Source organism: Rattus norvegicus, chromosome 1 (genome assembly GCF_021556685.1).
Source record: "Rattus norvegicus strain SHRSP/BbbUtx chromosome 1, alternate assembly SHRSP_T2T, whole genome shotgun sequence".
Taxonomy (NCBI): domain Eukaryota; kingdom Metazoa; phylum Chordata; class Mammalia; order Rodentia; family Muridae; genus Rattus; species Rattus norvegicus.
Window position 1 is genome coordinate 5977950 of NC_141534.1, and position 15013 is coordinate 5992962.

Sequence of the window (15013 nt, forward strand, 5' to 3'; positions counted from 1 at the left end):
TGCTGGGACTGAAGTGGGTGCATATTACTCACACAGCTAATCTTGATACATTTTTATAGAACTTAAGTAAAATTTTCTGTATACTACATGGTAAGAAACACTAACAGATATGGTCTTTTATTATTTAACTTGCCTTTTCAGAGCTGGGAATCAAACTTAAGACATTGCCTATGCTAATCAATATCACACCAATGAGTTATGGCCTTCGGATCCTCACAATAACTCACAGGATTATCCATGCTAACTACGATTTGTGTCCTTCCTGTCTCTCCCTTCCAAGTTAGAAGCAATCTTCAAAAAGAATAATTTTGACAAAATGTCAATACTTTATAAAAACATGGACACTTGAAGGAACCTTTTAGATACTACCAAAACATACAGGAAAAACTTGAATACTTCTAATAGGTTTAATTCTCCTTCATAAGCAGTTTCTTCACACACGTAGTTATAAGCTAGTTCAGTGAGCACAGAATAAATAATTATTTGATCCACTTTTTAACTTGAAAATAGAAATGACTATGTACTTTGTAAAAGGTAATTTGAAATTACTTTTCTTCAGATTTGAACTTCTATCTTAAATTTTAATTCATGTAACCCATGCTCATATCACATTCTCTAAAAACAGCAAGGTAAGATTTTTTGCTTTGTTTGTGGGTCCATCCCATTCTGCATATAAGTATGAAAAAGATATTCGAGTAGTGATTTAGATGTCAGTATCTTGTCTTCTTATTTTACAGCAGTAATTTAATATGAGCAAAACTGGGAGCTGCCTGTGCTAGTTACTAAAAGGGAGGTAGAAGACAATAATGACCTACCGGCCCCACTGAGAGCTCTAAAATCAAAGGGACAGTTAAGACATGGTAGCAACATCAAAAGACCATCATCAGCCTCAACAGGGGCTGTGTAGCATCTCTATGCCATGGCTGGTAGGAGGACTTTCAATGCCTTACCCTTTGCAGCTCTGTCACCTTTCTCAGGAGCCTTCAGGGTCGTAAGGGAGATTTCCGGTTTGAAGTCCTTTGCATCCTTCGTTTCTTTGCCGTCCTTCGTTTCTTTGCCGTCCTTCGCTTCCTTGCCGTCCTTGCCGTCCTTGCCGTCCTTCCCATCCTTGACGTCCTTGTTCTCTTTTGTGGGTTCCTTCAGTTTGTTTTCTATCACTGTGATTTTGCTTTCAGAGCCGGGCTCTTCTGTGAGCTTAAACTCAGGCAGTATTTCCTTCAAGAGCTCCCAGACTTTGTCCACATATGCTGGACTTAGAGGAAATAAATGTGTGTTAATCTCCAGATGATGGTTTTCTACCTGATATCAAGATGCTATTGACAGGATAGTTAAGTTCTTAATTACCAGGACTAATTTCAATTGTTACCTTGATTTTTTTTTGTTAGAAATATTATTCACTGACTGTGCTTTTATTGCATTCTTACTACGTACAGTGTTTCGATGATACAGAGACCAAAACTTGTAAAAAAAAAAAAAGTCAAGCTGGCAGAGGAGACAATATATGAAATATACACATGTGTTTATATGCTATATATGATTATATGCTATACACATATGTTATATATGCTACGTGTGTATATATACTGTATGTGCACATAAAATATATATGTATAAATGCCATATGAGTACATAGGGATCTTCCTGAATAAAATTTTCCAGTGATAGCCTCCCTCTCCAAGAATTTTTTAACATGTTATCAAAAGCCTTTAGCATATGATGCTGCTCCTCCCTAGTCCTTCTCCAATTCCTGCTCTAGAATTCACTAGCTTATCAAATACTTTTGGGGGATTATACTTTTCCTAACCCACTTCCTTATTATTGTGTCTGTTCTGAGTTGATTTTTTCCCACACTAATTAATCAGCCACATTAATTTTAACTAATCCTTTGAAGTTAGTGTGAACATCAGTTTCAGGGATGGGGCAAATACATGCTTCTGCTTGAAGAGCCTGAAGAATTGTTACCATTTTTTTTTTAGAAAGACTTTGAAAATACTTTTCAAACTACTAACTCAGCTCACATACACGGATTGAGGACATACTCTCTGACAGTTACTCAGAGTCACTATTAAGCACAGCAAAGAATGACAGTTGAAGACAACTATGGCCTGAATGGGTCTCCAAATCACATCAGAATGACCTACACAGCAAACTGCATTAGTTTGTCCTCTCAAGCAAGGATGCATTCTTGTCTTCTGCCACCTACAGCAATCAAAGTCTTTTTCCTTTGTTTTGCCTCTTCTCTAACAATGCACTGTTCTTTCCTGAAGACGATGTACAGGCTTGGGTTTAGAACTAGCTATTTAAGTAATTGGATGTCTCCCAATATGTATGAAATATATCTGTCAAAAAGCTATGCTTTCTACAGAAAAGGGGGGCTGAGCTTTGAGCACAGAACCGATCGTGTTTGCTAAGGCATTAGGATGAGCTCAGTGGAGAATGGAGTTGCTGCGTCCCTGTGAGAAGGTATGGGATCAGGCTCGTCTGGTGCATGTGAGGATGCCCCACAGAGCAGGGCTGTACAGTCATCGTGCACTTCCGACTCCAGCATCTGTGACTCATTGGCATGTTGAGCTGTGCTGCAAGAACCCTAATTAGAGAAGGGTTGGTCTGTACAACATGGGAGACTTGCCTTCTGTGTGCTGGGGGCATAAATCTTGCAGATTGATAAGGAGAAACAGATTTTGCTTGATTGCCTGTTTTATTATTAGCCTGTCCTTGATTCAACAAGGAATCTAGTGTATTCTTCTGCTATGTAAGGAAGAGTAACTGACCCTCAAACTCACAAGGCAGTTTAAAGGATACTATAAAATGCTGTGCTCCCAAATGTTTTGTAAAACATGACCATTTTAAAACCAATCTTAAAGAACATCTTAGAAAAATGTTGGAAAGAAAAAATAATATAAGCAACTTAATATTTAAATATAGTGAAAAAGGTTGATGAGATAGACAAGCATGTAAGTGGTGATTGTTGCTACTCCTGCTGATCTGAATTTGATCCCTGGGACCAGCACATTGTCTTCTGACTTTCACATGTATACCCTGGCAAACTATATCCGAGAGATAGATAGATAGATAGATAGATAGATAGATAGATAGATAGATAGATAGATAGATAGATAGATAAAATAGATGAATGAATATATTTTTTGTAAAACCTACTGAAGAGGGATGACTTCAGGTAACCACCCAGTAAGAGCGTGGATTACTGTGAGTTCTCCTAGCTCTCTCCTGTGTGCTACATGGATGCTGGGGAAAAAAAAAAGAATACATGATATTACAGTTACCAACATTTGGAAACATATAGCAATAAATAAAGAGCATCATAGTAATCAGTATATCCTAGAAGCTGCACATCACAGTGTAAGGGAATGTTATCTCACAAGCTCGATGCCTTTGTTTGTTACAAGTGCCTGAGTTGACCCAGTATCAAACCTTCAAATGTATTTTGAAAGCATGAAGGTATAATTTTGGTTGTTTCTTTTGACAAGGGGGGAACATTTTAGGAACTATGTCTTTGGAAGCTCTAAAATTTCCATTGATTCCTAAACATAAAACATACTCATAGTACAACTTACTGTTAACTTGTTTATATAATCTGTGCGACTCTGTTCTTTTCAAAGTGGAATAGTTTTACCATTCCAACTGTATAGGCTACGTTGAGATGCCCACAAGGCTGTGCATTCAGTCTCTTGTATGGCAACTCAAGAAGAGCATGAGGAATCCTTAGTGAAACTGACAGTGGAACAGAAACCAGGAATATCTGTCTATTCTGTGAAAGAGTAGCCCCGGCATTGTGACATAAAATCAGAAGTTGCCATTAACCAGACACCACACACTGCACTGGTCCTTCTGCCTTTGTATGCTTTCCTTGGCTGGTTAGTATGTTTGCATGTACATTAATTAGTCAATGAAGAGAAATATAACCTACTCCACCCCAGAGTGGAGGCATAGTCTACCCTGAGCCAGACTTGCTGTTGTCACTGCTGACTGACTGACCAAGACACATCTTTTCCTTCAGAAAGAATTCGTAGCCTGTCAGGGATGTAGCCCACTGTTTGCACTGGCTTATTTAATGGATTATGAATTCTGATGCTTCTACATTTCTCAAAGACAACATAAATCCAGTGTATGGTTCACTGTATCCCCTAAACACCTCTGGCAGTTTCATTTTATAAGTGATTTTGCAAGCCTCATAGGAATGATGCTCTCTTCTCTCCATACTTCACACGGGGCTGTAAATCACCACAAAGCATTAGGTTTGTCTGTTGAATGGCACACTCACATATAAAATCCAATCTGCAGTGAATTCATAGAAAAAATATACATGATGTTAAGTAAGACAGGTTCTACTAGAAATCTTTTTAAAAATATACTAAACTTTAATTAGTCTTTTCTTTTTGAGCTGTCTATGTTTATTTTAAAAGAATAACTCTATTAATCACATTCTTAATGAATTCACTGAACCATGGCTTTACAACCAGTGAAAAGCTGCTGCAGCTATCCAGGTCATCTATTCAAGGCTTTGCCAGCCTGGCAGCTCCAACCCTTAGTGACACCAAGAACATTCTCCTTAGTTTTGCCAAACAGACGTAATTGTCACTGGCGGAAATACTTAATATTTATCTACCTAAAAGAAAAAAATAATCTGGGCAAAAGTTTTCACAAAACTACCATTGAAATGTTGGACTGAAAGCTGAGTGAACCACATTGCCAGAGGAATTGAGGATAACCAAGAAACCTAAGGAGGAGGCTGCCAATGTGATATCCTCAAAAAAGAAACAGAGTCAGAGGACTCTCCACAATGCAACCCAGCCATCTGAATGGTGTTGTTAATGCTTCTTAGAGAAGGGAGGGGCCTTTCCACAGCAGGCTGACAGGGCCTACTCAGCAAGGGGGCCAAGCTCTAAGGAAGCTGGCATTGCTGTGGCACATTGCAGGGGATTCTGGGATCGGGCCTGTGCTGTGTGTGTGAGGATGCAGAGTTGCCATCACATCTAACTCAGAATCTGAACTTTGTTCTCACGGTGAGTTGTCATGAAGTAGAGAAAGGCTTGTCTTTAGGACATGGCAACCTTGTATGGTGGGTGTAAAAGACTCACAGGCAGATAAATACAAGCAGAGTTTGCAAATACACTGAATGAGATGAGTGGTTTTCATCATGACGGTATCTGGTGGCCAGTGAGAGCAAAAGCCGGAAGAGAACTTTGGCATACTCCTAAGAGCTCCTAAATAGCTCCTAAGAGCTATTTAAGGTTTATACATCATGGCTGCAAATGCAGATTCAAAAGCATTAATTAGATCTGAGTATAGATTATTCAACATTTAAACGATTTGATATTTTCCCTAAGAAACAATTTATCTGATTAACATGAAACATTTTCTGTGATACACTTTGCACTCCTAGTAAGAAAACAAAGAGTGCAGGTTGTTTTTTGAGTGTGTTTTCTTGGGGTGGATTTTGTCTTTTACTCAGTTAAACCAAACTTTAGACCTGTGCTGTGGTCATATTAACTTTTATATTTGAAATTTTACACTGTGTAGAAGGAAAGACTTCCTTGAATAAATTTTATTAAAGGCTCTCAGCATGGATGTCGTTGTCCTTGCCCTGTTATTTTCACAGAAATAAGTGATAATTTCTCTTTACGTACTCAACATTTGCCAGCTTAATGATAGCTTTCGACAGTAGCATGGGCCAGAGCTCAAAGTCATAGGTTGTAGCTGGAAGCAGTAGATTGTTATCTTCATCAAATGGCAGGAAGTCATCGACAGTTATCTTCCTCCAGCAGCCCTAAGAACAAGAAGAAAGCAAATGAGTGTGATTAAATGATTGAAGGATGTGTGGGGTTCTCCCCATCAGACATCACTACATGTCCCCACTCACTTTTACCTCTGATTAAATAAAAGAACTGATGCTAACATCATAGGTGAGAAAACTGAGATACAGGTTTCAGAACTAATTGGATTGACAACTTTAGCTTCTGAAATATATTATTATAGCATATCTTCTATAGTGATATCACTACTGTTCCTTCTCTTGGTTGGTTTATGAGCATATAATGAAGTAGATAGCAGAATGAAAACATGATTTAACCAAAAGTAAGATTGAACATAATACAGTTTGCATAGAAAAAATTAACATTACAAATATATTTTAAATTCTTTAAATACAACTTTAATTATTACTACTGATACATACATATGCTTACTAATGTTATATTTCCAATCTCTGTACTTTGAGTGCTCCTAGTTAATTATCTAATATAGGGTAAAGTAATACACACACACACACACACACACACACACACACACACACACACACACACACACACAGTTTCTTAAGACAGAGTTTTTCTATGTAAGCTGTCCTGGAACTCACTCTGTAGACCAGGCTGGCCTTAAACTCATAAAGATTCCCCTGCCACTGCCTCACGAGTGCTGAGATTAAAAGCATGTGTGATCATTGCCTGGGTAAGTAATATTTTCTTTAATCAAAAAATTATATGTTAAATTAAAAGCTCTTTATTTTATAATTAAAAGCATGAATCAAATGATCACAAATTATTATTTTTTGTTTTAGCTTACATGCCTTGATTTCTTATAAATTCATCTTTGCGTTAGCAAATATTTTCAGTAGTTATATCAAGTAAGAGATGCCCCACAGTATTCATAACAGGTGGCTAGGGCTATTGCTATTCAACACTTAGAACCTAGTGGGGGGAAAGCCCATATATAAACAATACAAAATGTAGTATATTCAAAACACTCTAGGACCAGGAGAAAAGGCAACTCACTGTGCTAGCGGGAAGTCACAAGAATGTGACATTTGAAATATTTTCCTTCTATGGGACCTGGAATTCAATATTAGATTATTTAGTAGCTTGTATCTGTCTTTCTTCCTCAATAGATGACTCAGGGCAAGATAGAGTTAAAGTTACAGGGTAAAAGCATCCCCACTCTTATAAATTCAAATGAAATAACAGCTGCAATAAATTCACAGAGAAATGAGCTAGATACAAGAAGACAAGTGCCTCACCCACGTGAAGCACCTTAAAAATGGTGTCCTCGCCGAGGTGGTTCACTTTCACTGTCAACTTCACAAAACCTAGAGTTACCTGGAAAGAGGGTCTTGGTGAGGAGCTCCCCAGATCAAGGTGGCCTGTGAAAGACTTTGATTTAATTGAGTTGGTTGAGGTAGAAATGTCCAGCCTGAAAGTGGATAGTACCATTCCCCAGGTTAGACCCTGAACTATGATAGAGAAATCTAGCTGCACATGAAGCTCCTGAGTATGGGTGTGACGTAACTGACTGCTTTGATTACCTGCCTTGACTTTTCTCCAATGGCAAACTATAATCTGTAAAAACTCTCAGGCAAATAAACTCTTTCTCCTCCATGTTGCTTTTTGTCAAGGTAATTACAGCAACAGAAATGGAATTAGGGGTCTTGTGGAGCTAGAAAGTGGCCACCAAGTGGTGCTATGGGAACTAATGAGTAGCCATCATCCACTAAGTTAAAAGTCTCTGCTTCCAGTGATGAGACAATCTGGGAATAAAAGCTGTGACTATTTTCACAAACTGTGAAAATACTGAACGGAACTTAATTGCACCCTTAACTGGTTAAAACAGTGTGTTAAAATTGGCATATTTTGTCACAATTAAAAAAAATCTCTCACATCTTGATTGCAAACCATGTTATGAAGTGGCCAATTGGATTCCTATGAAAGAATTTTTAACTATCCTCACTAATTAGACTTAAACAAAAAGGCCTTTGATAAAATACAACACCAATTCACGCTAAAAAGTCTTGGAGAGACTGGGGTTACAAGACACATACCTAGACACAATAAAGGCAATATACAGCAAGCCAATAGGCAACATCAAATTAAATGGAGTGAAACTTAAACAATTCCAGTAAAATCAGAGATAAGACATGGCTGTCCATTCTCCACCTAGCTCTTTATTATAGTCCTTGAAGTCTTCACTAAAGCAGTAAGCCTGCTCTTTTCTGAAGAAGAAGTGAAGTGGGAGTGGATCCTGGGGAGGTGTGTGGGAGTGGATCCTGGGGAGATAGAAGCTCCTTTTGAAGAGAAACTTGATTTGTAGCTACAAAGGAAAAGCCCCCCCCCCCCCATAATATGATCTATCTGGCTACCATGGTGTTTAAGAAGAAAAAGTTTATTTTTCAACTAACTAAATAAATGTTAAAATAAATGGGACCTCGTGAAACTTAAAAGCTTCTCTAAGGCAAAGCACATTGCCAAAAGTACAAAATAACAGCCTCTAGATTGGGAAAATATCTTCAACAGCCCTACATCTGAAATAGGGAGAAGGGTAATATCCAAAATATGTAAAGAACTCAGCAACCAACAAACCATATCACCTGAATAAAAATGGGGTACACAACCAAATAGAGAATTCTCAACCTTACAAATCTCCAATGGCCAAGAAGCACTTAAAGATATTTTCAACATCCTTAAGTCAGCACAGAAATGCAAATCAAAATGAACCTGAGATTCCATCCCATACCCATCAGAATGGTTAAGATAAAAAAACTCAAGTGATAGCACATGCTGGCGAGGGTGTGGAGTAGGATGAACTCCATTGCTGTGTTCAGAATTTTGAACCAATTTTGCTGTTTCTCAGAAATTTGGGAATAGTCCTAACCCAAGACCTGAGCATATACCCAAAAGTTGCTCCCCTAAACCACAAGGACACTTGTTCAACTAATTCAAAGTAGCTTTATTCTTAGTAGCCAAAAACTGAAAACAACCTAGATGCCCCTCAAATGAGGAATGGATGAAGAAAATGTGGTTTGTTTACATAACAATGGGATACAACTCAGCTCTTAACATCAAGGGCATCTTGAAACTTGCATGCAAATGGTTAGACTGAGAAAATGTCATTCTGCGTAATGTCATCCTGAGAAACTGGGTAGGAGAGGGGATGATGAGAGGGCATGGAGCAAGGGGATCACATATAGGGAGCGTGGAGGACAGAGAATGGAGATCAGCGTGGGAGGGGAGGCGTCTCTACTATGTGCCAGAGATAGAGGTTGAAGGAGGCTCCAGAGAGCCTACGGGGGTAACTCTAGCCGAGACTCCTAGCATTAGGAGACATGGAGAATGAAGGGGCCACCTCCAGTAGCCAGGAGGACTCCCAGTGCAAGGATAAAGATACCACCCACAAAACCTTCAACCCCAAATATATCCTGTCTACAAGATGTGCAGGGACCAAGACGGAGCAGAGACTGGGGGAATCAACTTGAGATCCATCCCCTGGGCAAGAACCAATCCCTGACACTATTAATGATACTGTGTTATGCTTGCAGACAGGAGCGTAGCATAACTGTCCTCTGAGAGGCTCCACCCAGACGCTGACTGAAACAAATGCCACAGACCCATAGCCAAATATTAGACAAAACTTGGGAAGTCATGTGGAAGAGTTTGGAGATGGATTGAGGAACCGAGAGGGGATAGGGATTACACAGGAAGACCAACAGAATCAACTAACCTGGACTCTTGGGGACTCCCAGTGACTGAACCAACCAAAGGACATACATAGGCTGGACCTAGGCCCCCTGCACAAATGTGCAGCTTGGTCTTCATGTGGGTCCTCCAACAACTGGAGCAGGGGTTCTCTCTGGATCTGTTGCCTGTCTGTGGATCCAGTTCCCCTAGCTGGGCTGCCTTGTCTGGACTCAGTGGGAGAGTGAATGCCTAATCCTGTAGGAACTTGACATGCCAGAATGGGGGAAGAGAGGAGAAGAGCAGAGGGGAAGGGATGCGGGTTTGTGAGGGACCAAGAAGAAAGCCATGATTGGGATGTAAAGTTAGATAAATAGATAGACAGATAATAAATAAATAAGTAAATAAATAAATAAATAAATAAATGAAAGAAAGAAAGAAAAGTATACGTGAATCATGAGTGTGATTCTTTAAATATGTTAATATTACAAAGAACTCAAATTTTCTATAGTGAACATGTTAACAGTCTTTGAATTTGTCTGCTAAAAGCATATAAAATTATAAAATTAAACATAGTATTTCCGGGGGGGGGGATACAGTAACTGAGGAAGAGATCTTTCCATTGCCATTGTTTTACATCTTGAAAGCATTGCTCATTGCATTTAATTAATGGAAATAGCATGCAGAATTTATTTGAGCAGCAGGGTTGTAAGTGTTGCCTGATGGCTGATACCAGCCCTTCCCTCAGATGGGAGATGAGACCAGGACAGTTCAAAGCCACCCGGTGCATGAGACCCACTCTCAAAACTGACACAGCAGACAGCAAACCAGTGCTGCGGCCTCTGCTCCCAGGTGGGTTCAGGTGGTCGGGGAAGAGCTGGGGCAAGAGCGTGGGAAACAGAGACTGAAGTACCCGAGCATTTTGCTGTACCCCACAGTTCTAGAACCTTTAAATTAGATAATATGTGAATGAAGATATAAATCTCAATGAGAAATAATAACAAAAATTATTTTTCATATGAATACATGGATAACAACTGGGATAAATTATTGGTCTTGGTGTATGTGTTAACTCTTTAAATTTATTTATTTATTTATTCATTTCTTTTTCTTATTTACATTTACATTCAAATGTTATCCCCTTTCCCAGTTCCCCCTCTGAAAGTCATCTATCCCATTCCCCCTTGCTTCTGTGAGGATGCTCCCCCATCGACCCACTCCCTCTTGCCTCCCCCACCCTGGCATGCCTGTACACTGGAGCATCCAGCCTTCACAGGACCAAGGGCTACTCCTCCCATTGATGCTCGACAAGGCCATCCTCTGCTACATATGCCGCTGGAGCTTTGGGTCCCTCCATGTGTGCTCTTTAGTTAGTGGTTTAGTCCCTGGGAGCTCTGGGGGGTTCTGGTTGGTTGATATTATGGTTCTTCCTATGATGTTGTTATCTACTTATTAGAGGCACGTGCGAGCACAGAGACAGAGGGAGGCTGGCCACAGCATTCTGTACTTCAAGTGGGAAGCAATGGGCGAATCACTTCTTCCTCTCCTCTTGGGAGTCAAGGCAATATGGAAATCAGAAGGCACTCGGAAAGATGCCATGCGTCCCTGCTTCCTGCCATCATAGGCAGGTGGAAGGGGAGACCAATCTCTGTCCTTTATGCTTCAGTGTGACCCAATGTGCATGCAATCTGACCGATGTCAAAGAACCTGTACAGCTATCTGAGACTCCAGGCTGAACCTGTGCACACTTTCCTGAGGAAAAATACTCTGCTATGAAAATCACAACTCATTATTCAATGTTACAGTGCTGGGGGTTGGAAGGACTGGACCCAGAACTTTACAGTTAGGCAAATACTCTACCATTTGCCTCACATGCACAAATGTTTTCTTTTTAGTTTAACTTTTTTATTTGAGAAAGGATCTCATTAAATTACCCACAATAGCCTTGAACCTACTCTGAACTTCAGAATCTCCTGATTTAGCTTCGTGAGTTTTGGATAATTCAGGCATGTATTACCAAAGGCGGTTTTAAAAAAAAATCAGAATTTTAAACATTAGAGGCCCCGAGGAAATGTGTTACCTCTAAAGAAAAGAGGTATAAAGAAAGAGCCATAAAGAAAGAGGCTCTGAGAGACCCATGCACAGAAGACAAAGAATCCCCATCAGACCAGAGAATGAAATTGCTCTACAGTGGAAAGAAATAATTACAGCAGAGGGGAGAGAGCGAAGAGGAGGACCAGCAATGGAGGAATAAGCCTCATCGTCAGCAGACCATGCTGACAGCAGGAGGGAGCCAAGTGCATTTTTAGGAACATGTTTCCTAAAGTTTTGCAGGCTGAAGGAAAGGACAGACAAGTATGTGTAGAAAGATCTGAAGAACTTTCAAAATAAAAAAAAAAACATAAGAGGTTTGTGTCTAGAAAGGGACAAGAAAGAGGGGTAGGGGAGAGTACATCTTGTCTGAAAGAATTTACTTAAATTCTGTACTAACGCACATACATGCGAGTGTGGATAGAGCCCTTCTAGCTGGAGTTGCTTTAGAAGCGATAGAAATTCATCTACGGCTGAGAGACAGCACATGTCTATCAACTGCAAAACCAAGTAGCCACCGATCTCTCAATGATGGCAAAAGTAACCCATGTGGAACTCGCTGAGTTTCAGTGCTTGTCTGTGAACAGCAGCTCTGCGAGGTGCTCTTTGGAGGAGGCCACTGAAAAATCCCTGGAAATTGCTGAAGTCCGCCTCTAGTCTGGCTGCCCAATCACACTCCTAGAAGTCTGCCATAGAAGGCTAGCCTTCCTAGAAAACTTCCGAGACTGCCTAAGAGGACTAAATATGGCCTTTTATTCTGGTTTCTTATTTTCACTGGAAGGGCAAACGAATTCAAACGCACAGCAGCATGAACGACTTACCATCCAGTAGAGCTTTACGACATACTTCCCGTAGCTGTTGAACAAAGGCATGTGACCCTTCGCGGCCTTGCAGAGAGAGTATATGTGTTCCCAGGGTTTCCAGGGTAGAATAGGAAGCTCTCCTGAATTTCCCTTATAGTAATTGCTTAGGATCCCGCCATTGAATATTTTCCACACCGCATAGATTTCACTGATAATCCACCTCATAAGCTGAATGCAAAGCAACGAAAGTCACTGGTATTAATAGGTTACTTTAAAATGATATTGCCATTATAATGACATAGGATAAAAATATGTTTCCAAGAGTGATAATAAATTACACATACAATGTATTCATCATTTTGATTTCTGAATTACAGAAAAATCACAGGTCTTAATTTTGTTTTCATGACATGACATAATACATAAATTAAAAGACCCAAAAATGCTGACTTTACACTGACTGAGTTAGCCGAGTGTGTGCAGGTGTGTATGTGTATACACATACACACATACACATATACATATACACATATACACATATACACATATACACATATACACATACACACATACACACATACACACACATGTACACATACACATACACACATACACACACACATACACATATACATATACATACACACACATACACATACACACATACACATGCACACATACACACATACACATACACACACACACATACCCATATACATATACCATGCATTCACACATCTGTGTTGGGCGGGGGACAGCTAACTGCCTCAGAGAACGCTAAGAATTTTTAGAACAAAGTAAGCTAAAATGGTCGATTTTATATGTTCTCAACATACAAGCAAACACTTTTAATTTGTTAGTCCATTCTGTATGTATGTTTATTGAATCACTAAAATGTGTACCATAAATACATAAGTAGATGAAATTTTTAATTCACAGCTACGCTTCAAAAAAGTTTGGGGAAAAAAACTCCACTCAATTGTACCACAACTCAAAGACAAACAAGGGTGAATGCCAATGACTGCCCAGGAGACTTGCCAAGAAGCCATTCCTCAGTGGGGACAGTGGGCCCATGGCCCTACTTACCTCACTGCAGAGTAAATGTCCATTTGATGAAAACAAGTCAAACGTCATTTCATTTTTCACAACTACAGGAATCTGAAATTTAAGAAAAAAAGACATTTATTTGAATAAAAAAATAAAAGAAACCTAACTTATTAAAAAAAGACAGTTTTATGAGAGAAAAAAATCTTCCCCAGGAAAGTGCACATCAACTGGTTATCTAATGCCCAAAGTCCTGAATGATATAATCCACTCCAGAATGTTATAGGCCGCCACACTTTATTAAGTCAATCAAGAGTATATTAAGTCCCCTAGTAGGCTACTGAAAACAGACTAGTGCCTGGGAAAACTTGGTGGCCAGAAAGAGCAGGATCTTTAAAGGCAAAGAGGCTGAAATTATATCACACTAGGTGCACGGCTTTTATATACCTTTGATCTCCTAAAACATCAACAAGGCCATTCCTACAGAGGAATCAAACCATGTGCACACATCAAGATCCCTTCTCAGCAGGGAACCAGGGCCCTTTTTGGTATTGTAAAAAATAAAGCCTGCCAACAAGAGTACTGAAGTCATCTGTTTACAGGCAAATGTGGCTCCCAGGGCAAGAGAACCCTGACCTTTCTTAAACTATTACACTGAAAAGCATACATAGGAGTAACATTATTCAGACTCAGCAGGTTATATTTAAAAATGTATATGTATATGCAAACATGCATGTACATGCATATATGTGCCTATAACAGCGATCAGTAAGAGTATGTGGAAGTGTTTGGAGAAAGAAAGGGAAGGGTCAAATGTTACAATTAAAAAAAGAGCAACAGAAGTTAGTTTTATGAGACAGTTGGAAAGAAGGGAGATGTCATAGACCAAACCTCATAAAAAGTCTTGGTTTTATGAAGTATTTTGTCATTGTTTTAACCTTACTCATGAGTATATTTAATGATTCTGACTGTGAGTCTATACAACAAATCTTGAAATCCTATTCTAAAGATTTTTATTAGTTAGATTTTTCCCTTCTGGATGTTCTGTGCCACCCATTCTAAGATGATACATCCAGAAAGAAATCTTTGTGGAGGACAGGTAGCAGTGTGGAGCAAACGACCTGTTACAAGGTATGCGGGTGGAGAGGTTATCAGCCAAGACTGAATTTATTTTTAATACAAATGTAACGCTTAGACCTGAGGTCTACTAAAAAGTGGAGATCATTCACAAAACACCTATTTATTCAGTTTATAAAACCATTTGTGTCATTAGGGCATCAATGATTAATTTACAGTGAGCAGATTAAGAAGTATTAAAAAATCTATCACTTTCAAGTACATTATGTAGTCAGTGGGGATTTATATTCACGTCAATGTTGCCCGATATTGAAATTGATTTAGAAGCAGGTTTTGTGCATAATGGTCTCATTTGAAATGTCTTACAAGGAAGCATTCAAAAGACACTGTTGTTTTAGTAAATCACTCAACACAGATACAGCTTTTTCCTAATTAGTAAAAGGACTAAATTGCATTTTCCTGCATTAGTACCAGCTCTGATGGAGGCTAACACTTAGAAGAACAAAAACTACTTTGTATGGCAACAGAGACTCAATA

General features: G+C 39.3%; 1 protein-coding gene across 14 annotated transcripts in view; it reads right to left on the reverse strand.

Annotated features, from left to right (window-relative positions):
* Adgb (androglobin) overlaps window positions 1–15013 on the reverse strand; it is a 143240-nt gene that overhangs the window by 92283 nt on the left and 35944 nt on the right. For all 14 annotated transcript variants that reach the window (XM_087651342.1, XM_087651334.1, XM_087651375.1 and 11 more), the window contains 5 exon segments: window positions 13442–13513; window positions 12374–12583; window positions 5649–5788; window positions 3160–3246; window positions 951–1252 (listed from right to left, as the gene is read on the reverse strand). In XM_087651342.1, the coding sequence (XP_087507468.1) occupies window positions 951–1252; window positions 3160–3246; window positions 5649–5788; window positions 12374–12583; window positions 13442–13513 (811 nt within the window).